Genomic DNA, 25,325 nt, shown 5'->3' on the forward strand with positions numbered 1-25,325 from the left:
GGTTTTCTGGCTGGCTCTTGTCTCGCAGTATTCTTGCCCTTTATTTGGCAGTCCTTAGTTACTAATGCTAGGCTACAGCTCAGTGCTGTTATAATGCTGTGATACTGCAAGCAAAACTGAACACTGCTTTATTTCTATAAGTAAAAGCATAGCCAGCTAGAATGAAATTTTAATGAATATTACTTTTCTCTTACATAGCTAATCATCAGGCTCCCTATTCCCAGGAACAAGATAGAAAACAGAGAGTTTCAGGGGCTACACATTGTTAACAACAACTCTTGAAAAGGAATTTTCTGTAAATACATTTAAAATATGTGCTGTTGAGCATACTGATCTTTTTCGTCTTGGACTAAAAACCCCCAATTCAGTAGCCAGTAAAATCATAGGCTGAAAAAGCATATTTAATTTATTTAATCACATGTTCCAGAAGATTAATGCCAGATAAGGAATATAATAAAAAAGTCTATTGCATTGTACACCTTAAATTGTAAGAATACTCTGTTCCTGGGAGAACATGTGGACTGAATTGCTGGGTTTTTTTCACTTCAGTCTATGGAATCTTTATAATATTCATACACATGTTTCATCTTGACAGAATTTTGTTGTTTTTCTAGTTAGCAATTCATAAAGCAGTATACATTGAGCAAAAACTGTGATTAATTGTGTGGGTTTTTTCTTTCTTAATGCTGAAAGCTGCATTTTTACCTTTTGAAAACTATGATGTGGGCTGTTAACTGACTTACAGATAATACTGGAGGCCTTTTCTAACCTACTTATAATGATGCAGTTATAATGATGCAGTGAGAGGTAGAGATGTTGTTTCAAAGGGCTATTGTGTGAATGAAGGACGTTCTTATTTAAGCCTCTCAAGAATTCAGAGACCTTTTAATTTGTGGGAAAACTTACATTTGTTTTCTTAGAAGAGCTCACAGGTTCTGGTGTGAGGTGGTGTATGGCTCTTCTACAGAGTTATCACCCACTGCTTACTCTTGATACTGGTGGTAAACTGTCTTTTTTTTTTGTTTCAAGTCCTGTTCATGTTTACATGGACACTTCAAGTTGAAAAGGCTAATTTACATGAAGATGTGTTCTTTATAGTGATAGCTTAAGATTTTGAATTTTCCTGTAGTATTTCCAGCTATGTTATTTAAAGAAATTCTGCTAGTCATTTGCAAAGAAGTTCCTGGAAGGGAGACTGTGGTGATGCTTCTATATTGTTTGTTAACTTGCATTTTTTTAGTACAAAATTGTTCAAAGTGGTGCAACTATATATGGAGTATAAACAACATCTGACAAATAATAGTGTTTCAGAACTGGCAAAAACATCTAGTAATGACTTCATTTTACTTTCTTACTGCCAAAACTGCTCAGGGACAGGTTTTTCAGTTCAGTTTGGCAAGTAAAAGACTGCTGGAAAACAATTTGTTTGTGTCATTTGGCTGGAAATAACTACTTTTAAGGATTTATTTGAAAGCATTTGTATTGCCATTTAAAAATTCTGTGACGCGTTGTCCATACCTTGAAATGACTGTACATGTTTTTTACCATGTTGCTTGATGTCAGTAGGGTAGGTATGTGTGTTGATGTGGTTTGGATTTCTATATTACAGTGCAGATATGCTCATAATTCAGCTGAGTGCCAAAGAATACTGTTGGGGAAAAAAGTAGTCACCCATCCATTCTGATCTGTTCATTCAAGACATTGCTTGGAGAACAGTGCTGCCTTTTCCTGGTCTTAAAAATTTGAGAGCCAGACATGGTTAAGGGATATTTATCTCACTGGTTTTATAGGGATCCTTATTGGTGCACCACTTTGACAAGGTGGAATGCACCACAATGCCCATACACAATAGACTGCATATTCAATTTATAGACCTTAAAAGTTAGCATATCTAACAAAGTTGCCCCATTGGGAGGCCTGGATGAATAGTGTGATAGCCTTCTGTCCCAAGGAATTCCCTCCTGGGTGAGCCAAATCTCTCGTTTATAGGATATGTTCTAGAGAGGACCTTGGTTTCCCAAGGTAGTGTAGGGTTTTCTGGCCTCCTGCTGCAAGGCCTTTAGGATGTTTGGTCTCCTGGCCTAACAGAATACTAGGACTGTGCTAAGTTATCAGACCTAAGGAATTACAAGTATGCATGCTAAGAGTACTGAGGATATGTAAACTTATATAAAAGATATACAAAAGAAAAGGCAGAAGATCATCAACAGAAATATATGGTTCCTTCTAAGGGCAGTTGTAACCTTTACATTGAAGCAGCCACATTCCAGTCAATGAATGGAATAACTTTATAAAAATTCTGACAAATCTTTTGGTTCCCATATTGTAGTTTGACTCTAGTGGCTGCAAAATATCTGTCCTGGTTTGATGGTAGGAGCTCTGACAAATAGAACTATGTCCTTGCATGCTGAGCAGTTCTGTATTGAATTTTGTTTCAGAAATTCATGTTTTTGTATAAATCATGTTTTTTGAGTTTTTTATCCCATGCAGCTTCTGAAATTATTCTTTTCTCCCTTGAAGCTTTCTCTGTGGTTTAAAAAGAAATGTGTTAGCTCCTTTAAACCAAGAAGACTGCAGCTTTTGTGCTTTATAGGGAATTTCATAAAATGGGATAATAGTTTCCTTTTCTATAGCTTTGTGAGTGATTTTGAAAATGTATCTGAGGAACTTCTGCTCTATAGGAAACTGAGAGCTCTTAATTTAATCAAAGGAATTTTGGTGAGGTGTGGTTTGTTCTCTGCTGAGGCTGGTACAAGACAGTTTTTTCAAATCCTTTTCAGGAGTAAAGTGAGCTTTCTGTTAAATGCTAACCAAAATTAAGTTGTAGGAGCCAAGGAAAACTTCTAATTGCAGTTTTAGCTTTCCTGAAGGAAAATGGTATGTGGGGGGTTAATTGGTTGTAACAGTTTTTGTTACTGAGTAGATTACCTTAGAGTATCTCTCCTCTTGAATTTACACACAACTTTTGTATTTGGTGCTAGCATCCTTGGTCTATACCCATTCTTGAGTGACCTTGTTTTTCACACAGGCTAGGCACCTGAAAAACAAATTGCTGTATGAATGTACATTTGAGAACCTAACCCTTGCCATGCATTTCTGTTTCCCTCAAGCTGGTGTTGAACTCTGTTGGGGTCCTGTTGCCTGGCCCATCAGGTGCTGCTGCTAATGCTTCTTTCCATCTGTCTCTCAGTCTTGTTTCCTGGTATTATCACTAGTGCACTGGGGACTCTGAGGTTATGCAAAAGTACGTGAGTGTTGGAAACAGCTGAGGCAATTAGTGTCTCCTCCGTCGTGGATAAAGGCTCTAACACTTTTCATTACCTTCCTCATTCCCTCACAGGTTTCTTTTTGATCTTAGGGGTGACCATGAAAAAGCTGTTGTAAGTAGCTCCATTATGGTTAATATTCTTCAGTAGGTTACTTTTTCTGTTAGTTTAATTGTCTAGATGAGTTCTCTTGGGACAGGAGTATAGCTGGTGCATAATAATGATGCTATTGAATGCATACTTGGAAGGCAGGACCACAGCAACACCAGCCTGGACCAGCTGAAATGGTTGCAGATATCCATTAGTGGTGGATACCTAGTGATTCAATGGAAGCCAGGAGGAGTCATGGCAGTAACCAGATCTTTTCCTTCCTTCAAGGCAGTTTCAACTACTTTTTAAACAGTAGTCTAATCAATCAAAATTACCTGTCACATCTTCCAGGGTAATCCCTTCCACTCTTCAACTGACTGTTGGCAGCTTCATGGAATGGCCTTCAACTGGAGACAAAAATGGAATTTTGAAATACATTAATTTCTTAGACAATCTGACTGCTGAACAGCTTAACTACCATTCATTAAAAGCTATATGTACAAAAGTTATACTTACAGGACCTGGAGAAGAAAGCAAAGAGAACTCGAAGATCATAATAATCCACTCATGCATTCACTGAGTTCAGCGTTTCCATGACACACCCTTCTGCTAACTTTGGTGTGAATAGTTACATGCTAATATGCAAACAGCCTAAAAATTTCCAACAGTGTGTCATTTATGAGTTACCTGTGTAGAACTGATGCACAAATTATGCCATCTGTTTGAGTGCATGCAAATTATTTTAACCACAGCTTTTTTTGTGTTGCCCACCCAAAAGTCTAAATATTCTTTAAAGCAAAGAATTCCTATTACCATTTTTTATTCCTACCTCTGTTGTAAAGTTTTGTTTGCATAGCAGTTTTGAGTGTGGTTGACCTCCTTTTGAGATGGAAAAATGTAGATGAGTAAAAAGAAAGGTTTCAAACTAGAGTAATACAACTATTGTGAAGTTCTTGTTGTTACAAACATAAACTTTTCTTATCAAAGTAACTTTCTGCTTTTTATCATCCATGTTCAGGCTATTTTTGTACCTAATCTTCTCAAAGTCCATTTGACCTATTTTTCTTTTCTCTAATGACTATTTTTGGAGTTTCAGATTAGTAAAGATTTTGGGTTGACCAAATTCCTCTTTTATATCTATTCCCCACTCAGGGATTATTTGCATGCCTTTAGAAATTGACACTTTTACTGATCTCCTCTTTGAAATTTCATGAGGTTTCTTTCCCCATGGATCTTACCTGCTGCTTATATGAGTGAAGCAGCTTGCTGTGCTTTTCTTTTAAAAATCATAACCACAATGTCATGTGATCCCTATTACTCTATTTTGCATGTACCACCAAAAACAAATGTAGAAGAATTTTCCCTCTCCTTGTGCTTTTGCTTTCCTTATCAACCATTTGTCTCAGCATGCTGCAGTATTTTATTGGACGGCATGCATTACGTGGCAGTTTTATCTCAAAGTGCAGTGTCTGGTATGTGTTAGTAACAATAGTCCATTGCCATATCAAAGTCACCAAAGTAAAGGAGCAGAACTCTGATTCTGGGCTCTGCCAAATCTTCTTCCTGTGCCCTTCACTGTGGTACTACCCTAACTTATATTGCATGCTGCTGTATATAGCATAGCAGGAAGATGTTTCCTTCTTTCAGTTGTTTCAAAGAAAACCCCATCTTGGCAATTTTTATTAATTTGTAATTCCAGATGGCTTTATGGAAAGCTTGCTAGTCTTCTAAAAAGTACTGTTATTGGCACATGAAATCAGAATTGTAAAAACATAAGTAGCAATTGGGAAGTCTTTGGCTATGTACAAATACACCTTTTTGCTTTGTATGCTTTCAGACTGTTACAAAATAATAGGAAGTTAATGGGGCCATTTCACTTTGTAAAAGGAGGGCCTGTTAAAAGTTTCTGCAAGATACACAATGTGACGTCAGTTATGTCAGAGATCAAATGTTTGTTCTTTCTGATTGCTGATCTGAGCTCACTGATTTGGAAAAGTCCCTTAGTTATTAAGACCTTAACATAACACTGTCCAGTACACAGTAGAAAGTTTGCTCTGTTTTTACAGATGGTGTTTTGCAAGATGTAAGGGATCCTTAGGCACTTCTGGGGAGAGCAGAAATATTTGACAGTATTTGACAGTAAATGTTAAGTAGGTTAACAGGAAGTAAAGCAGTGAGATAGACTTTGTTCCCCCTCCATGAATTTCCAAATCCAGGGCTTCACTCCAAGGGCCTTAAATCTAACTCACCTCTTCCTGTCAAGTTATCTGTCACATGCAGAATTCACAAAATACAGAAGTTACAAATTAAAATCTGTGTCCTTTGTTGAAGGAGCATAGTATGCTGTGTTTCCAAGGACTTCTACACTTTGGTTCCTTCAATGAGTTTTCAGTTTTACTTGGATAGTTGTAAAAAAGTTTCCATTTGAAACAATCACAGCAGATTATTTTTTAAACAAAGGATATCATTTGTAGCTGTAGTTTGTGATGTTGTAGCTGTTATCCTGTGATACTACAATGGTAATCTGTGATCCTGGATATTACAATGGTAATATGTTTCACCTTGAAGAACAGGTTGGTACACCACTTTAAATGGAAGAGGAAGGGGCTCTTGTAGGCTGTCAAATCTTCTGGCTAATCAGATGTATTCTGAGTATTTGTAAATTGTGACAAAGGCAGTATTTTCTGAAGTTCAATATTTTCATTTCTTTTCCCATCTGAAAGCTAAAGGAGGAAGATAGATGATCTGACCTTTGCAGTAAATCAAAGAATTACAATATGAACATACTTTTTTTTATACTATGAATAGTATGATAAGTTACTTTTCAAATCCAGCCAGCAAATTAAGGAAAAAAAAATACTACTCATATTATGACATTTTTAAAATATATCCAATTACTATGCCATATTCCTGAAACTGGGGGGAGGAAGGATGGTAGGGCAGCTGTAGAAAACAAACAGTATCAGAATCTTAGCATTGTGCTTGGATTAGTTGCTGTGAGACTAAAAGATCTGTCAGGGCACTGAAACGAGTGTATGTTATTAAAGCTAGGTAAATAAAAGTGGCGTGGACAGCTGACATGGCTTAGAGAGGATGAGAGACGGAGAAATGGCAGAGATTAGAGAAATGGCAGTTTTGTGTTAGTTTTTGCTTGCTGCTTTCTCTGTAGCATTTGTGCTGGCCTGATGTTATTGCAAAGACTGGGGGAAGATGAGAATTTTTTTTCCCCTTTTACTTTATTTGTGAATTTCATCACTCTGCTGCTTCTGATTTTCATCCTATTACTTTTGAGGCAAAATTAAAAAGAAAACAGGTGGTAGACTAATCAGGGCTTCTTTTTGTTTTGATTTTTTTGTTGTTTAGTTGGCTTTTCTTGTTAGGCATTGCAGGCTACACAATTTCTGATCTGTTTTTTTAGCTGGTCACTCTGAAATTGCTCATCCTAGCATTAATTATCAAGAACAGCTAACAAGCGCAACGATAGTACTACCACAAATTTTACACAGAAGATTTTACTTTCAGTCGCTCTTAAAACCTTCATAATCACTTGTGAATTGGGAGCTGTTGACAAGGTTTCAGACCTAATTATTTGGGTTTTTTTACTTTTTCCCTCCTTCTTTAAATTCATCTAATATTTTTTCCCCCTGCCAGATAGAGAGAAAGTATAGATTTTTCAAAAATTACCTCTTCAGTGGCATAAATTAATGGTATTTATGATGCAGTAAAAAGTTTGCTCTACTTTTGCAGTAATGCCTGGAAACACATAAGAGATCATTCAGTACTTCTGCGAAGAGTGAAAGTCTCAGTAGTTGACAGTAGAGTTTTATTAGGCTGACAGGCCTTACAGGGATTGGGTAGATTAAATGCTCTCAGATTCAAAATCCCAGTATTTTTAGATTTGAAGCTTTTCATCACTTTTTAATGATTGAGTCCATTGCAACATGTGAACATTTGCTTCATTCCCCGGATACATCAGTATAAAATATTATATATCTTTTACTCCTCAGATGTTTCAGATATGGGATCATACAGGTTTAGATGTCTGTGTGTCCTTCTGGTACAAAGTGAATCTATTCCACAGACTAGTGTTTGAGATATTATTTAAAAAAACAAATAGAGCACTGAATTGTATATATATTTTTTTCTAGTAACTGAGTGGCTACATACATTACCTCAACTTTTATTTGAAGGCTATGCAACTGTCCAAGCACATATATAAAAAATGTTCTCTGACATTAAAAGTCATAAGGTTTATGGTGAGGGGGTTAACTTGTGATGACTGTTGAGAAAGCTGTCAGATCTTCGATGTGCTCTTCCTTTTAACACTCTGTGCATTAAATTATGCTGCTTTCACTTCTTTAGGTCTGTGTATTGGCACTCTGCCTGGCAATGCTTGCAGGTTCCTGAACACCACTTTTCATTGTCTGTTAAACTCAGAAGGAAGGCAATTAAACCATGAAAATTATAGTCAGCATTGTTTTAAAGCTTGGAGAAAAGCTCCTTTAAGAAGCTAGAATGTAATAAAACCAATATAAGTCCCTCTATTCACCAGAAGCTAACACATAATTTTCCTCTTGAGCTTCTGAAAACAGTGCTGATAGTATGCCGATATCTTTGGTTGGATTTTTCTTTGGAAACAAGATGTATGTAGGCAATTTTTATGTGTCCCAAACCCCTCCATTTACAAATAATCTGATAAATAATCCTACTGTACAAATTCTACTGGAGAGGGTAGGGGAAAAAAACTATTGGCAATTTTGATTGACCTAAGTTTGTCAACTAAATTTCTCAGTGGTTCAGAGTACCAGCAAGTTTCATGGAATAATAAACAAGATAAGATGAGATCTCATTTGGAAATCCAGTGCTGTTGTGCATATTGTATTAGTTGGCAGAGAATCCAGACAGGAGGGAGACTCTATAAATGCATCATCTGCAAGAGAAGTTTGCTTAGTGCCTAAAAAGGTATGAACTCAAGTCTTTATAATTTCAAAAAAGTAGGTGAGTTAGCTTTCATAGTGCCTTTTGATCTTAGAGCTGCCTTCAGGTAGCTACAAAAATACCAGGAATGGTTTTTTGGTACTTGAGCTGGGAGTGGGGGAAACAGGAGAGCAAGTATGAAAAGAGTAGCTTTTTATTAATGAATATGTGTTCATGGATTTTTTTTCACTGTAGAGCATTTTGGTCTTAGAAGATTTCCCCCTTCTGACACAATTTTGTGTAACAAAGGTCTCCAGCTTCACACTAGAGCCAAAATCTGGTATTGTATGACTGTCCCTAATATGGTTTGGTGGAAGAATGCTGCCTCATAAGTCTGCAAGCCTTTTTAGTGAATCGAAGAACTGACTTAAAAGCTACTCTCACAGCTTCCATAGGGCAAATATGTCTGGAAAAATCTCACCAGTAAAAGTGAGTTTTGCAGTAATGAAATGACTGTGGTTTTCATAGTTGTATTAGAAGATGCTGTGTCAAAGTAGTAGCAGAGGGGGGACAGGAGCTGTGATGGAATTTGACCTGATTACTCTTTTTAATGGAATTCACTAGAAACCCTGTTTGTAGGACTAGAAATTCTTGTCAACATCCTTACAAGTTGTGCTGACAAACTGCTGTGATCAAGAAAGAATGCAGTCTTGGTGTGTAAACTCCTAGTCACCTACGACAGATAAAATTACTATTCTGGTATTTTTTTTGGTCTGGTTCTGAGTTAGTATCACTGGTATGAATTTAATATAAGATTCTTTGTACTTTTCTAAAAAGTCATCTGCCACATTCTGAGGATTTTGTGTCCTCCTGGCAAAATAGAACTGTTCAAGAATTAAGAAATGGCTAAATAAATAGGTAATCTGAAATGCACAGAACTATGAGAATGAAGCTTCTGGATTGAGTCAAAAAATTGTGTGTTCCATCCCAATGCATTCACTTGCCAAAAAAAACCCCAAAATGTCTCTTGAAAATACATTTGTGTGTTTCAGACTGAAAAAACTGCACCGTACTGTCTATTTTATTTGTATATTGCTAAACTTAATCATGGATGATTGTTTCTTGTATTCTTTAATTTCTAGCATTCTCCCTCTTCCCACTGGAAAATTTAAAGCTTCATTTAATCTTGTTTTGTCTTCTGTTTTTACTCCTCATACTTAAAAGAAAAGACTACACCTGTGAGAAGTTATGTGTTTTCTTTTGTGTGAGGTTTCTAATTCGTTGCAGAAGCCTGACAGCAGTACACCCAGGGATATGTCTGTTTTAAAAGCTAGGAAGAATATTTCAATTTTAACGACCAATCAGAACAAGGCAGTACATGTAGTAGAAAGCTACGTAGCTTTTATTTGGAGTGTGATTCCTCAACAGCATGTTTTAGTAGTGCTTTTAAAAAAGGATTTGTTTAAGAAAATTATCTAAATATGCTAAGAAATGCATTCTCAAAAAAAATGTTTTCATGGTAATGGAAAGAAAGCAGAACTGATTTTTGGTTGAATAAATTAATACATGGGCCTGTAGGAATCTAGCAACAGTATTTTTCTTGGATGTTGGCTTTCACTGAAGATGTAGGGAGTTCTAAAGTTAACTTGAAGTTGAGCTGAGAGGCCATTCAAGTGTAAGCACCAATACCTGTTCATGTGACCTGGGCCTCAGCAACTGAGGCTGTGTAAAAACAGATAGTCATTTATAATCTGGAAAAAGGTATACCTTATGCTGTTAGTAAAAAATACATTTTGGCTATATGAGGAGCATGAAATTAAAAATTCAAGAACAAGGAATCAGAGTTGGGTAGGAAGCTCACATTTGCTGTCTGTCATTTCAGTTCTCAAAATGCCAGCTATGTGGTGGGCAGGGTGGTGTTTACATTGTGGGCTTCTGGCTGATCAGAGAAATTAAATTTTCCCCTGTACTTCTAGAGGAAAATGCATATGGCACTTTTCCCCCAGAGTGACGGAAATTGCAGTTTATATTAGTTAAGAAGTGTGTGGTTCTATGATTCTAGTGTGAGAAACTATATTGTGAAACACTTTTTTTCCCTGAAGTGTATATTGAATAGATGTAATATTTTTAAAGTCTGCATTTAAGACTAGGAGGAGTTCAGGGCAGAAAGCTGGAACTGAAGGCTGTAAACTTCTGTTTCCAAAACTCTTCATGTCACAATAGTTTTTGCTGCACATAAGGTTTGTGACCAAAATGTTGACTTCTTTAAGAGTATTTGTGTGGGAATACAACTAGAGCTTATTGCAAGCATATCATGAAGACCCCGTCTCTTCATTACCACCACCGTTGTATTTGGGAAGAATACTCTTCGAATTCCTACTGTACTTTAATGTTTCTCTTCCATTATCATCAGGTAGGATAGCATCTAGGAAGCTGGAGAGGAGATCTTTACGGACATCTTTCAGTCCTGGATTAAGTCCAGCCAGCCACTGAGCCTCCCCGATGGAATGGGGGTGAGACTCAGTAGAGTGAAAGTGAGAAAACTCAGGGGTCGAGATAAAGACTGTTTAATAGGTAAATCAAAAACTGTGCATGCAAGCAAAGCAAGACAAGGATTTCATTCACCATTTCCAATGGGCAGGATGGTGTTCAGATATTTTCAGGAAAGCAGGGGCCCCATCACACCTAATGGTGACTTGGGAAGGAAAACACCGTCACTTTGACTATCCTCCATTCCTTCTTCCCCCACCTCTATATGGCTGAGTACGATGCCATACAGTCTGGGATATCCCTTTGGGGCTGGGTTCATGTGTCCCGACTGTTTCCTTTCCCAGCTCCTTGTTCATCCTAGCCTGCTCACTGCAGGGGGCACCAAGGCCTTGATGCCATGTAAGCGCTGTGCAAGAGTAGAAAACGTCCCTGAATTACCAACAATGCTTCCAGCACAAATCTAAAATGTAACCCCACACTAGCTACTGTGAAGAAAATTAACATTTTCCCAGCCAAAGTCAGCACACAACAATATTTTTGAAGTGAAAAGATTTCCTTCTCTCTACCAGCCATGTCTTTATTATGAGCTTTTCCTTTGTTGGGTACGTACAGAGATTCAGTGCTTTAGTTACAGTGGTTTCCTGCTATGGTGACAAAAAAATCAAATATTTGTAGCTTGGCCTGGAAGTGACTCCAAAATTGTAAGTTGTGACCTGTCTTTGAACTGTTAAACCTCATCAGAACTGAGACAGTAGCTGTTGCTCTGTGCATTATAAAGCATGTGAGAAGGCACCATGTACCACTTCAGTGGCTCTAGGCAGGAAGAAAATAAACAAAGTAATAATTGCTTTGCAAAAAATTGTTAGCATGGAACAAGAGATGGTTTTCACAGCACAGATTTTGAAAGTTGTTTAACACAACCACAGTTAAGATAGAGCTGTGTTCTGTTTCTCAAAACATTAGAACAGAGATAATTCTATTCTAGATGACTTTAGGAAATAAACTAATGCATGCCAGAAAAAATTACCTTCTTTATGGTGTGTGGCTTTTTATACTTGGTAGTTACTGAACTTGGTCTCTCATTGTCTGTTTTCGTATCATTGTCAGCATTGCAGTGGTATATTTTCATGTGAGTGAAGTGTTCTTGAATAATTTTTCTGTCTATTCTGGGAAAAAAGTCAGGCTTTTCTCCCATGTCTAGCATGAGTTCTTTCTTCAGCTAACTTACTGAAAAAAGGTTCCATACTCCATTTATGTTTGGCTTTTGCTGAGTATATGGGTTCATAATTTAAGAAGTTTAGTGTGCAGTGGAACATCATATTGTATCAATAGTCTCAGGAGGTATGTGGAGGGTGGGGTGGTGGTGTTTTAACCCAGCTTGGGTGGGGATTGGTGTTTTAACCCAGTGATCAGTTATTTAAAGTCTTCTGCTAGTAATTAAAATGACATTTATTTTCCTACAAAAGGTGCTTTAGCAAGTTCTTGATGCCTTTGTTTGTGTACTGGTAGTTTTAAGCATGGGTGAAATTAAATACTAATTTTAAATGTGCAAATGTAGGTGAGTGAGGCATATTTTACAGGCCATAAAAACTAAGTTGTTGCCTTTAAGCAGGAGTTCAATGTATAGGAGACTGGTAATGCACATCCAAATGACAGAATTGCTGATTAGGACATATTACTTAAGAAGCTACAATAAAGAATGTAGTTAGCTGCAGGAAGAAAATACTGATATGTAATGTAAGTAGCGTGTTTTTCCAAGGAGGCACTGTTTTCTTCTCAGAAACTCCAAGTTTCTATTTGTTGTTTCCACCCACACTTGTTAAGTATACACTTGAGATTATGAATGAGGCCTGAGAATACTTTTAAAAAACAGTTTTTAGTTATGCACAAGACGTTATTTGTACTGCTTAAAGACAAAATGAGATTTTCTTCTCATTTGAGGTATCATGGGATTTTTATCTGTTATCTGTGACTTTTCAATGTTGTGTCTTCCAAACCTATTTCTTATAAGTGATTGGAGATTATAAAGCAATAAGATTAATAACACATATAATTGCACAACTCTCCAGAGCATGTGTATGTAGTGCTCTACATAACTGTTTTATTGTAGAGTTGCTTGTGCCACAGGTGTGAAATATCTAGGGCAAAAAGGAATTACTCTGCACTGATTCCCTCCTGTGTAATACTGCTAGTTTCTAAGTATATTAACCAAGTTATAGTACGTTGTAAGTTTAGTAAGTTCTAAGTATAGTAACAATGTTATTTGACATGATTCTTGAAGAGCATCACTTGTAGCTGAATGCTTGCTTGGGCTGAAGAATAATAGTAAAAGGAAATCTACAGCTATTCTGCAAGATGGAAATTTTTTAAGGCATGGTGATGACAGATTTTTCTATAACAGATTGTGGAAAACAACACCATCAATGAATGGCTTGATCTTCACTCTCAGCTCCAGATGACCTGTTGTATGTAAGGGTAAGTATAACTCTATTGTGAAAGTGTTGGTAGAACCTAGAATTATTTTAAAACCTGTCATTGTGCCTTTTTGTTTTATTTGCTTTGACAGACAAACTCAGTGTCTGACCAAGGTCATCTCTATCAAAATGGTTTATTCTTGGTCTAGAATGTGTTTACAGCTGTAATAAGATGTAATGCCAAATAGCCTTGGCATTATTAGCATCGTGCTCTACCTGTGGCTTCAGTCCCTGTATGGGGCATTCACTTAACAATTGGACTCAGTGATCTTTGTGGGTCCCTTTAACTCAGAATTAATTCAGGAATTCTGTGTGATTCTGTGATCTCCTTGCTACTTTAAGGAGATACAACATATTGATGCAGCTAAGGACCTTAGTCTACTGAGACATACCACTGAGTATCTGGCTCACAAGCTTCATAACTTTGCCCTTTCAAGAGCATCTCACACAGTAGGCTGAAGAGCAAGATTTCACTCTGTACTGGTGCAGGGAAAATAAGCAGAGTCATGTAGATTCAGTCATATGCAGGAAATATTGCCTGGCCAGTGTTGTCCTTTTAGTCTGTATGGAAAATACTTACAAGAGTATCCTAGATATGTCACTGATCTTGGTAGTGTGCTGTCCTCTGAAGTGTTTGAATTTAGCAAAAATCAATAATAAATTATATGATTTTTCTGAGCAATTACTTTTGTAAAGCAAATGACTTCTTTATAACTTAAGCTTCTGTTGTTAGATGTCGTCTGTTACTGAAAATGGGGCTATTACTGCTGGAAAGCCAAATGAAGAGAAAACATATAAAAAGGTAAATAAAACCTTCAACCTTTTTATTTTGTGTTTTTCCCTCCATATCAGTAATTCAGATCTGCTGTATGTGAATATATTTCAGAACTGACTAAAGCCAAGAAAAAATAAAACATGTTCCCTAGGGTTTTTGAAATTATTTTATCCCATCTGTGAAATCATCTGGTATTTGTGTCCACTGCAGAGCTGACTATTTAAAATTTGTTCAGTCCAGCTTTAAAGTATCTTGCTAGATTGATGGCAGCTCTTTGCTCTTAGCAACAGATACATCTCTGGGCTTAAACACCGTTGTAAGAAATTTACTAAGTTTACAAATGCTTTGAATATTTATATGATGTGTCTGGACTACAAACTTGAAAAGCAAAGCAGCTTTCTAGCCTTTGCCAAACAGACCACTATCTGTTTGCTAAGTGTTTTTTTAAAAAGAGATGTTTAAGAGAGGACATATTTAATGTAGAAGCATGCATTAGATGTTGCTGTTAGTGGTTTGAGGTTTGTTTTTCTGGTACTGATTGTCTGTGACCAGAATTATTTAGGTCCACTAGCAATTTTGATAACTAAGTTGAGCTATAAATGCAAACTTTTCTTCGCATATTTACACAACTGAATTGTTAGCTACTGAATTTAATCATTCTTTTGACAGATCATGTCAAAGAAATAGTGATTATGTTTTTAAATTAATTTCTGTAATCTAGCACAGAGGTTGACATACTTATGCAGTACATACAGTGATTAGGGTTTTTAATTTCTGGGTGCTGCTTGCAGTTCTGCTGATAAAGTCAAGGAGATTAATAAGCTATTTCTTTTCCCACCCTTTTTCCTGGCAGTTACATTGCCAGATAATTTTCTCAGAAATGAAAGAAAATGTTTGTTTTAAACACAAGTTAGTTTAAATTTCCCAACTATAAAAAATACTATAAAATACAGAAGTCAAAATTTGTCATGACAATTAATATGAGAAAGGAAGAAATGTTCAGTTCCTGAAGTGAATATTTCTGCAGGTTCATTTTGCTAGATTAGACTAGTAGTAGCCATAGGTAAGCTTCCATTCCCCCATGTTGTCCTACATACTCTTCTCTCTTCCTTTTCAACTATAAATTCACAACCTTTCAGCAGAAGCTGTGTAGAGTCTTCTCACTATGGTACAAATTCTACTGTGTAGCTACTGCAAGTACCTCTGACAAGACCTGGGATTCACAGCCACATCATACTGACAGATCACAGTGACTATCACCTTCTAATTCTGTCCCTGAACCACCAATTGTCATATCTTATGCTAATTTACTTCCTTTTCATAAAATTGCACCTTCAGTTGTCTTATGTTTAAGATCTGTGCCGCATATGACCCAAACACTTTAGTATTATTACCAAATATTATCATCATATTCCTCCTTTTTGTGATCAGTTTAATAAAATATTTATAAATTTTGACCCCAAAATTTATCCATACAGAGCTAACTGGTAGCATATATTTGCCTGATGCCTCACTTTTAACAATGTCTCTCTTTTCTTAAGCCAAATTATTTTGAAGCTTAGCACATTCTGTTAAATCTTGAAGATTCTGTTTGAGCAGGGAGGTTGGTCCAGATGACCTCACTGGTGGTCCCTTCTAACCTAAACCACTTTGTGATTCAATGATCCTCCCCTCCTTCAGATATTCCATACATATTGTTTCTTTTTTTAATGGATGTTCAGAGTCATGTATCAATAGTGTATGTCTGGAAATATAGGGTAAGCCTGGTAGGACTTGTGTTCATGAGGCATATAATTTCTCATTTAATTCTGTGGTTTTAAGTAAGTTACACAGAGAGATCCTTCTCTTCAGAAGGCTTGTATGCAGCCAAAAGCTGTCTGTCTTAAATTGTCCACAACTGCTGCATTTGCAGTTCTCCAGTCATGTACTCTTACACTTGCTTGATTGAAAAAGAACTTCCTGTGCCACTTTCTCCAGAAGTTTGGGCTGGGGAAGAGCTTGTTTCCTCAGCTGGTGCTTTTTCAGCTTCAATCTACTTCACCACAGCGGAAACACTTGGGCAGGACACTAATTCAGTGCTGAAATCAGACTGTGCTTGCTAACCTATTCTCATTGTTTGGAGACTTCTATTTTTTTAATATAATAAAAGTGTAGAAGCTTGTACCCCTCCACTTACAAAAGCAGAGATCAGTACCTTGGCTTGTGTTGTGGCCTGTAGCTTTTTAGCATATTTGGCCTTGCATAGTTTCCAAAGACATTACTTCTCTCTTCATTGTGGGGAAAAAAATGAATTCTGTTTACAGTGGAAAAGTTTATTTCTGACCGCTAGAATTTTTGCAGTGCAATATGTTCCATATGTTCCTGAATCTATGTTAGTTAGTTATAATTGCTATCCATATATAACCAGCTTCTGTACTTACGACTGTTCTTCACTGCTTTAAGTTAACCTGAGTTAGGTGAAAACAAATAATCTCCAGGAGGGTGCCTCTGACTTCATCCAGGACAAAACTTTCCAGAAAAAGAAGTAGTCTGTAAGGCTATCAAGTTTTTTTCTGGAATTTCAGATTGTTGCAGTTTTTAAAAATTACTTTGTTCATCTCAGCTAAAATAGAGGTAGATAACATCTTTATCAGAATTAATTAAATCTCCAGCTCTTCAATTTCCTACAGTAGTCAGCTGACCTGCTATCTGCATGAATGTAAACATCTTGAAGTTCCAAGAAATTTCTTTCATTACTGCTGCCTTGTGAAAGGGTTTGCATGAGCATTGCCACCCTATCCTTTCAGACTCTGAAATGCATAACTGGACCAAGACAGAGCATGATTTCTGTTATGAATCATGCTTCTTTTCACTGTTTTCTTTTTAACTTTCAGTTTTTCCGCTGCTGCATTCTGACATAAATGTCTTCTGGCTTTTAATTCTCTGTTATTATCCAGTCAAAGTCTTGAGAGAAGAGGGAATACAACTTTCTGTTTGTTTTGGGATTTTTTAATTGGTGGGTTGTTTTTTTTTTTTGTTTTTTTTTTTAGATTTCCCCCCCCCCCCTCTTCTGAAAAACAGGGTTTTTCTCTCTCTTTTAGATGGTGTTATTTAAGGTGGGGCTGCTAAACTGTTCATCTGCATGCATTTTTTACAAACATTATAATCTGAAACTACTTATGAGTTTTCTGTCTATTTGTAAATTTTGAGAAGTTGTTAAATTTACTGTGTGAATATGAACAATAAAGTATTTCAGGCACCCAGATCAAAGAACTTAGTTAAAGAAAGAGAGGCTTCACAGGTATATGTTCTATGCAGCTTTTAAGGTAGCGAATTAAAATAACTTTGAGATCAAAGAAATTGTAAATTGTGCAGACTGTGGTCACTTCTTTCAGGGTGGAGGTTTATTTGATGATTAGCTTGGGTTAGTCTTGTTTCTTTTGCTTTTGTTTTGGGTTTTTGGTTTGGACTTTTTGTTTGGTTGGGTCTGTGGGGTTTTTTTGTTGTGAGGGTTTTTTGTCAGAGAGAAACAGGGTAAGCGATACAAGAGAGACTGGTTATTTGTTCCATTGCATGCTTGCATAAAGCAGGTCACTAGACTATAGTTTCTCTTGGATATTCATATCCAGTCACAGACATATGAAGTATGCAGTTGCTGCTTTTCTTCATCTTCTCCCTATTTTGTAGACTTTGTTGTGAGAAGTTGCTGACACACATGCAGTTGTTGCATTGCAATGTCATCAATCACACAAGCCCTGAGTCTGCTCCCTGTCAAATCAGATTTCAGTAGCATCTTGCTGCTTAGGAATAGGATGGTGGCAAGAATGAGGAACAGGCAGGTCTGTCAAAACACATTAGAATTCTGGAAGAAAGTCACACCAGAAAATAAAATACATGCAAATGTGCACTTATGCAAATCTGTTATTGGATTGCCACAATCTCTATTTTTATTCTGAAGGCTGCCACACAAATGTATAATTAGAGTTTGTTTCTTGTCATTAGATAGCTTGCAACTCTTCTGTTTAGCATATTACCAGCAGTTAATATAACCTGTTCAAAATGGGGTATCATGAGTCACTTTGCCAGGAGCAAGGGAAATTTGCCTGGATAAAGGAAGCCACCTACCTATTGTTAGACCTTGCAAACATGTGCAAGCTGCATTTCTCCATCACTTTTAGCATTGACATATACCTGCATCTAATGCCTGCAGGTAGGGTACTTTTTCTTGTAGACATGACAATTTCACCACTGGAGGTTTTCCGCACTGGGACCTCAATGACAGATTTTATGCATCTACAAAGATACTAAAATTAATGTCTTTAGTGACTTTGCCTGGAGCTATGGCTACTTCCAAGCTTAGAGGTCTCAAATTCTTTTCCTCAAAGATAGAACAACCAGAGTAGTTGGGTTCATGGGTGCTACTGAAGCTTAAGCATAAATGTTTTGAAATGGAGGAAAAATAAATTGAAAGCCATGGAGTCACCCAAATCCAGTTTTGGAAAATCTGGGAGGGATTTCAGGGAGATCAGATTCTGCTTGGATAAGGAAATAATTCAGATTGCAGTTGAGCTGTAACAATCTCACAGACACACACCTGATGGGCAGGAGTCCACCTTCATGAAGTCTGACCTGCAGAATCATTGGCTATCATGGGCAAGAGAGACGTGTGAGCTGAAGAAAGATTGGAGGCCTGCTGTGACTGTAGTAACCCATGGTTACAAGTTGTGGGGAAACAGTAAGATAAGTTATTTCAATGGGATTTTCTGGTAACTCTCTTTTTATGTCCCTATTTGTGATTTACTATGTGTCTGCAGCAGAAAGCATGCTGAGATGGGGCAGCCACCTCTATCCAGAAGTTTCAGTGGAAACAGGGTCAAGAAGTGTTGTTTCAATGATACTGTAAGCACAGCAGATACTCAAAGACAAGACAGATCTAGCGCAGGAGCAATGGACTAGGCAATAACCATGTCTACGTCTTGAATCTAATTGAACTTTCCTAATATTCTAAGCAAGCTCTTTTAAAATATTGCTTGAAGATACATTGTTTTTCACCAGACACTCTCCTCAGATGGTTTGGCTTAAGAGTTTACACAACTATGGCAGGTGATGTCTTCTCAGAAGTTTGGAAAAGATAAACTGTGTTTGCATGGAAGTGATTGTGCAGGTATCCAGGATTCCTGGTGTTTATGGTAACTAGCAAAACTGAAGAACAAACCTCTACTTGTAGTAGAAAATTCAGATCTGGCATAAGCCTTACAGCTTCAACAATTTTGATCAAGTGAGACTTATGAATATTTTTCTTCCCTTTTTTTTTAATAATTAATTTCACTGAGACTTTTCCCTGAAGGGCAGTAGCTGTTCTACCCCAGTCCAGCTCACTGTTCCAAAGAGGAGAAGGGTGGGATAGTGTGGGACATGAAAGCAGATTTCTCCCCATATTGTAGCAGAGAGAAATGAACAAGTGACAAGTACTTTGTGGGATGCATGGTTGCAAAGCAGTGTTACCCACTGAAGGTTTCTGTTCAGATGTCTGTTTCTCCCCTTCTCTTATAAAGAACTATGTTGGCTAGGTGTCTGTGCCGTTTCATTTGGTAGATTTTAAAACCTGTTTGAATGACAGCAGTAGAGAAGGTGAGGCATCATTTTTGCTTTTCACAGTGATAATGAGGTAGAATTTCCAAGGCAGAGTTAATTTCTCTTCATCACTTTATGGCACCTACAATAAACCAGCTGTCTTCTGGAAAAATCACCATCTTTGCTACAGAAAGTTCATAGGTCAAACTTCAGCTGCAATAAAATGTTATAAAAGGGGAGAACACAAAAACAAGGACAAAGTTCATATTCATGAAGTCCTAAAGGATTTCCCTAGGATGTCTACTTTTGAAGTAACCTAGAAGGTTAGAGTTACATTTCATGAGTGTGTTGTGGGAAATGCATATAGACTTGGCAAAAAGCAATTGAGAGTTGAAAGATGAATGGAAAAATAACTGAATGACACTAGAGAGAAATTTCTATTAAATTGATTAAGCATATATCCTCCTGCTCAGCTCCAATCTGCTCATGATTTGTTAAATGATTTATGCCATTAATAGTCCCATACAATTACCGATAAATTATAAGGACAAATATTTAAAAGAATAAATACATTTACCATATCGAAAATCTTTGTATACTATGTAGTCTGTCCATTTACTGACGCTTTTATGGTTTGTCTGGTCTGCCAGTAATTTACAACCTTCACACTCTAAAAGAAACCATTATTGGCCAATTTGTAATATAATTTCTGAAATTATAGTATCTGTATTTTTGCCATCCTTTAATTATTTTTTTTTTATTTACTTTAGGGAACAGTCTTTTTCAATCCTTTCAACAGCCTTGTCCCTAACTTGTTCAATTGTTAGATAGTTTCAGTTAGATTTTTCTTTTTCTTGTTATCTGGATGTGAACTGCCTTTGTTACGCATTATGTGTGTCTGATTAACACCTTAATTTTATGAAAATAACACATTTAAGTTTTAGAAGGCTACCTGAAAGTGATTATTTGTAGGAAAAACAATGTCTAAATCCTGCTTAGTGTATTTGTGGGATCATGTGCGAATTTAAGACCTGATTTGAGAGGATTTAAGTTTTCATTTATTTTGCTACTCTGAAAAAGGATTTCAGCTTAGAGTAATGTAGAGCAAGTGGAAGACCAATCTGCAGAGAAAGTAATTTAAGAGAACAGTGCATTGAGTGCTAGAATATTTATCAGTGATGCAAATCAAATATTCTATATACTTCTGTTCTATCTTATATATTGCTGTTATACTTTGACTCTGTGTATAATTTTCATATCTATGAGCTCTTTTCGAAAAGCTATATTACAAATACAGAAAAAAATATATAGTTACAATTTACAAAAAGAGACAAAGGTATGTCTCATCATAATGAGGACAGTTTCAGTTTTTTATGCAGGGATAAAAGCCTCAAAGCAGACAGTAATATCCTAAACAGCAAAAGGAGAATGGGAGAAGTTTTACTTTGTGCCCCTTTATGTAACAAAGATAGGTGTCATAGTGTACACCATTTGCTACAAATTTAATCACTTCCATCTGCTGGTTATTATCCTTAATGTTTCTTGAGCTTCAGAAGATTGATAACAGGTTAAATGATCTGGGAGTCCCAGTACTGTCACTGTGCACTGTAAGCTTTATGGTTACAGCTAGTAAGTGATCTCAGGGCCATTTTCTGTACCTCTTCATGAAGCTAATAGGAAGAAGAAATTATTTCAGTCTCTAAAAGACTGACAAAACCCACAGCACAGAAGGTTGATGAATTTTGTTGTTTGCTTTGCAGCAGGAGAGTATTCAAGACAAATTGAAATAAATAAGGGGCTTATGTTTGAAACTAGATTTTGCTGTCTTCATGGGCACTAAAAGAGTTGCCCAAGTAAGGAAAAAATCACAAGAGACTTCTATTTTTCCAGTTGTTTTTGCAGTTTCCAGTAAATATATTTTTGTAGTAATAAAATGGATGTTTCAAGAACATTTCCCCTAAGGCTTAAGAAGCAGCTTCTTAATCTTTTCTTTGAATTTAGTGATGATAATAACATTATTAATAATAATAATAATAATAATAAAAATTTGTGACAATTGATGTTTTAAATACAAATTCCAAGGCTTGTTTTGTTTTTATTTTATGGATTGTGAAAACAAGTACTTGTCAGTTGCTAAGGACATACTGGGTTACCAGCCTTTGGTATTAGTGGTGATTGACAAAGAGTGGACTTTGGGCCAGCAGTTGCCTTCAGCATACTGTAGTGACTCTCAGTTTGTTTGAAAGCACTTGCAAAAGTATTCTGAATGATTTTATAACATTACTTTTCTGCTAAACCAACTTCTGTGGTTGCTGCAGAAATGATGGGTGGTTACTAATGACACTCTTGAGTATGAGTGGAAATTAACAAGAAAGTAACCTGGTAGGAAAGGCCTGTGTCATTGTAGTAGATGACCTTGAATTCTGCCTTTCAGAGTCTGCAAGTCTGTAGATCTTTTAAATTTAAAAAAAAAAAAAAGCTCCCGATATTTTTATGAGCTTGAAAGATGGATCCAGAGGTTTCCTTATGAAATCACATTGCCAGCTTACGTATCTTAGGTGTTTTTGAAGTTTGATGGGTTTTGTCAGGTTTTATTTGGAATGTCCTCTGTTGTACTGTACTGTGTGCTGTTCTTTCAGATATAATCACTGTGGCAGTGAACAAGATGGGCATCCAGCAATGAAGCAGAAACTATTTGTATGTGTATTGGTTTGATCAAAGTTACATAATTACAGCTTTTGTTGGGCATTAATCATTCATGAATAGAAACCTTTCAAGTAAAGAAAAATGTGACTCTTCTTATGACACAAAGCCAAATCTTTTTACTAGTCAGGGTAGCACTTTCAGAATGGAACGTTGTTCGTTCCCACCAAATCACTGGTTCTAACCTCTTACGCAAGTATAAATTCTGCTTGGTGTGCAGTCTTAATTATTTAAGAGCTACACATCTTTGTCTTTTCTTTTCTAAAAATTAGCAGCTACTCTAGTATATGCTGTTCCAAGAACTGTAACAAGAGTAGCTTTGTATACTTGAACCACTTCTTATGTAATTCCCATTTCTGAAATGGTTCTGTTCAAATGCTGAAATGGTTCTGATCATGAAATCTCTGGTGTTGCTTGTTTCTTCTGTTAGTCTGTTGCTTGTATGGTGGGTAGGAGGTAAAACCTGAAAAAAGGATCCAAACATGTTGTCTTCAAACTGGCGATCATGCAAGGGAAAATAATCCCTTCCTCATAGCATTCTTTCCCTGCCTAATGGTTTTCTTTATTCACTCCTTCCGTGTTTTCTTAAAAATTCTGTTCTTGACAAGTTTTACTCACTTCTGCTTTTTTTAAAGTTCATGCTGCATGACTGTCTATTCAGCACAGGAAAGTTTCACAGATGGTCTCAATCTACACATATATAGAATCAGAATTTCATGCTGTTGTTTTGAAGCCATCTCTGTCCTGCAAGCTCTGGCTGTTGAATTTAGTCACTGCACTTTACAAGGGTAGATTTTTATGAAGAGATTAAATGTTTTTCCCGTTTAATTTTTCTCTGGATTCCCCACAGTGAATAGACCTCTTGCACTGACTCTTAGGCAGAATGTAATAAATACATTTATTTGCATCTAGAAACACCATTTAAATAATAAGTTTTCATTGTGATGCCTTGGCATGAATGTACAATAACCTGGAATTTATTAACAATTTTTTCCAGAATATAATGCATGCTTCAAGATCCTGAAGCAATTTGAGTGGCCTCTTAGATTGCAAATGTCTTAAGAGGATCACAAATGATGGTTATAGGTTTTGTCAAGACAGGCAGGAAAGTAGAGGAGGAAGAGTTGTGCTCTGGGTTAAAAGTGAATCATGAACATATAGAAACTACAGTGACTGTGGAAGCCCTATCAAATGCCTCTGGGTCAAGATCAGAAGGGAAATTCCTAAGGCAGATTTTAGATTAGGCATCTGCTACTGACCTCCAAACCAAGATGAAAAGGGCAAAGACACACTTAATCAGGGTTGGTTAAGCAACCTTTGGATAACAGCTTCTGGGTATTTTAGGTGCCTTCAACTATGCAGACATTCTTGGTAGAGCAATACACCAGTTCACAAGATCCACCAAGTTCCTGAAATGCATACAGGACTGCTTCCTGATACAAATGTTAGATGTGCTAACCAGGAATGAGGCGCGGCTGGACTTGCTGCTCACTAACCAAGGAAACCAGCTTTGTAATATCTCACTTAGTGATGGCTTTGGCTGCTGTGATCACAATATTGTGGAGTTTGGGTCTGGTTGTGCACTCTGAAGGTTAAAACTAAGGCAAAGGAAAATATTATGGAAAGAATCCTCCTAGGAGCCATCACAAGTCAGATGAAACACGTGATTAGGAAATGTCAGCAGGGGTTCACCCAGGCCAAATTGTGTTTGACAAACCTTCTGCAGCAAAGTAACCTGCTTGGTTGATGTGGGACAAGCCATGGACGGTGTCTGCCTGGGTTTCTCCAAGGGTTTCTCTATGGTCTCCTGCAGCCTGAAGCTGGTATGTAACAGCCTGGACAAGCTGCCTGGGCAGTGGGTGGGCAGCTGACCACAGGCAGCCCCCAGAGTGGGCTAAATGGCACCTTTTCCAGCTGGCAACCTGCCACAAGTGGGGTCCCCCAGGGATTGCTGTTGGTCCTGATGCTGTTTCATGTCTTCATAAAGGGTCATCCAGAGTGCTTACAGTCACTTGGGGATCGAGTGAACACTTTGGAAGAGAGAGCCATGCTGCAGGAAAACCTGTGTAGGCTGGAAGAGCAAGCAGAGAACCTTATGAATTTCAGCAAGGACAGGTGTAAGGCCTTCCATCTGAGAAAACAAATCCAGGAGTGCAGCACAGGCTGGGAGCACAAGGCTGGGGAGCAGCTCTGTGGAAAGGGACCTGGGAGTCCCAGTGAGCAAGAAGCTCAATATGAGTGAGCAGTGAGCAGTGTGCTGCTGGAGCAAAGGAGTCCAGTGAGATCTTGGGCTGCATCAACAGGGGCACAGCAGCAGAGATTATCCCATTCTTGCCGGTGTTTGTCAGGCCACACCTGGAATACTGCTGTCAGCTTTGGTCTCCACTATACAAAAAAGACATGGACAGGCTGGAGAGGGTGCAAAGAAGGGCCACAGAGATGATCAAAGGGCTAGGAAGCCTGACATATGAAAGACTGAGAGAGAGTTGGGTTTGTTCGACCTTGAGAAGTGAAGGTTGAGGGGAAACGGATCACCAGGTTATAGTATTTGAAAGGTGGTTACAAAAAAAAGATACTCTATTTTTAAAAAGGGTCACATGGAAAATATAAGGGATAATATATAAAAGTTACTCCTGGTGATATTCTGCTTGAACACAAGTGGAAAAAACAACCAGCCAGTGGAATAATCTTCCTAAATTGGTGGATCCCCAACATGGGACATTTTTGAGGCTTGGCTTGACAGGGTGCTTAGCTGTCTTGTCTAGATCATGGTTTTGTCAAGAAAGCTTGAACCTCTTGAGGTCCCTTCCAACCTGCTATTCAGTGATTCTGTGCTGATTTACAACTACATGTCTAAATTATTTGGGCAATTTGAAGTACATAGTGATTATTTTAAATATTTTAATTTAAAATCTGTTAATTCACTGAGGTTTAGGATGTAAAGATGACAGGGTGCTATTATTATGAAAATAAGCAAAGTGTTTAGTTATAATATTACTGATAAAGAACAGAAATCTGCTGTTAGCAAACTGATTCTTGAATTCTTACTTTCTACAC

The 25,325-nt window shown here is 37.2% G+C and overlaps 1 protein-coding gene across 8 annotated transcripts in view; it reads left to right on the top strand.

The window, feature by feature from the left end:
* Positions 1-25,325, top strand: part of PIP5K1B (phosphatidylinositol-4-phosphate 5-kinase type 1 beta) — a 99,129-nt gene that overhangs the window by 23,198 nt on the left and 50,606 nt on the right. For all 8 annotated transcript variants that reach the window (XM_062513039.1, XM_062513037.1, XM_062513042.1 and 5 more), the window contains exons 4-5: positions 13,165-13,238; positions 13,971-14,039. In XM_062513039.1, coding sequence (XP_062369023.1) covers positions 13,971-14,039 — 69 coding nt within the window. In that variant the 5' untranslated portion in view covers positions 13,165-13,238. The remainder of the gene's footprint in view (positions 1-13,164; positions 13,239-13,970; positions 14,040-25,325) is intronic.

This window comes from Cinclus cinclus, chromosome Z, assembly GCF_963662255.1.
Source record: "Cinclus cinclus chromosome Z, bCinCin1.1, whole genome shotgun sequence".
NCBI classification, from domain to species: domain Eukaryota; kingdom Metazoa; phylum Chordata; class Aves; order Passeriformes; family Cinclidae; genus Cinclus; species Cinclus cinclus.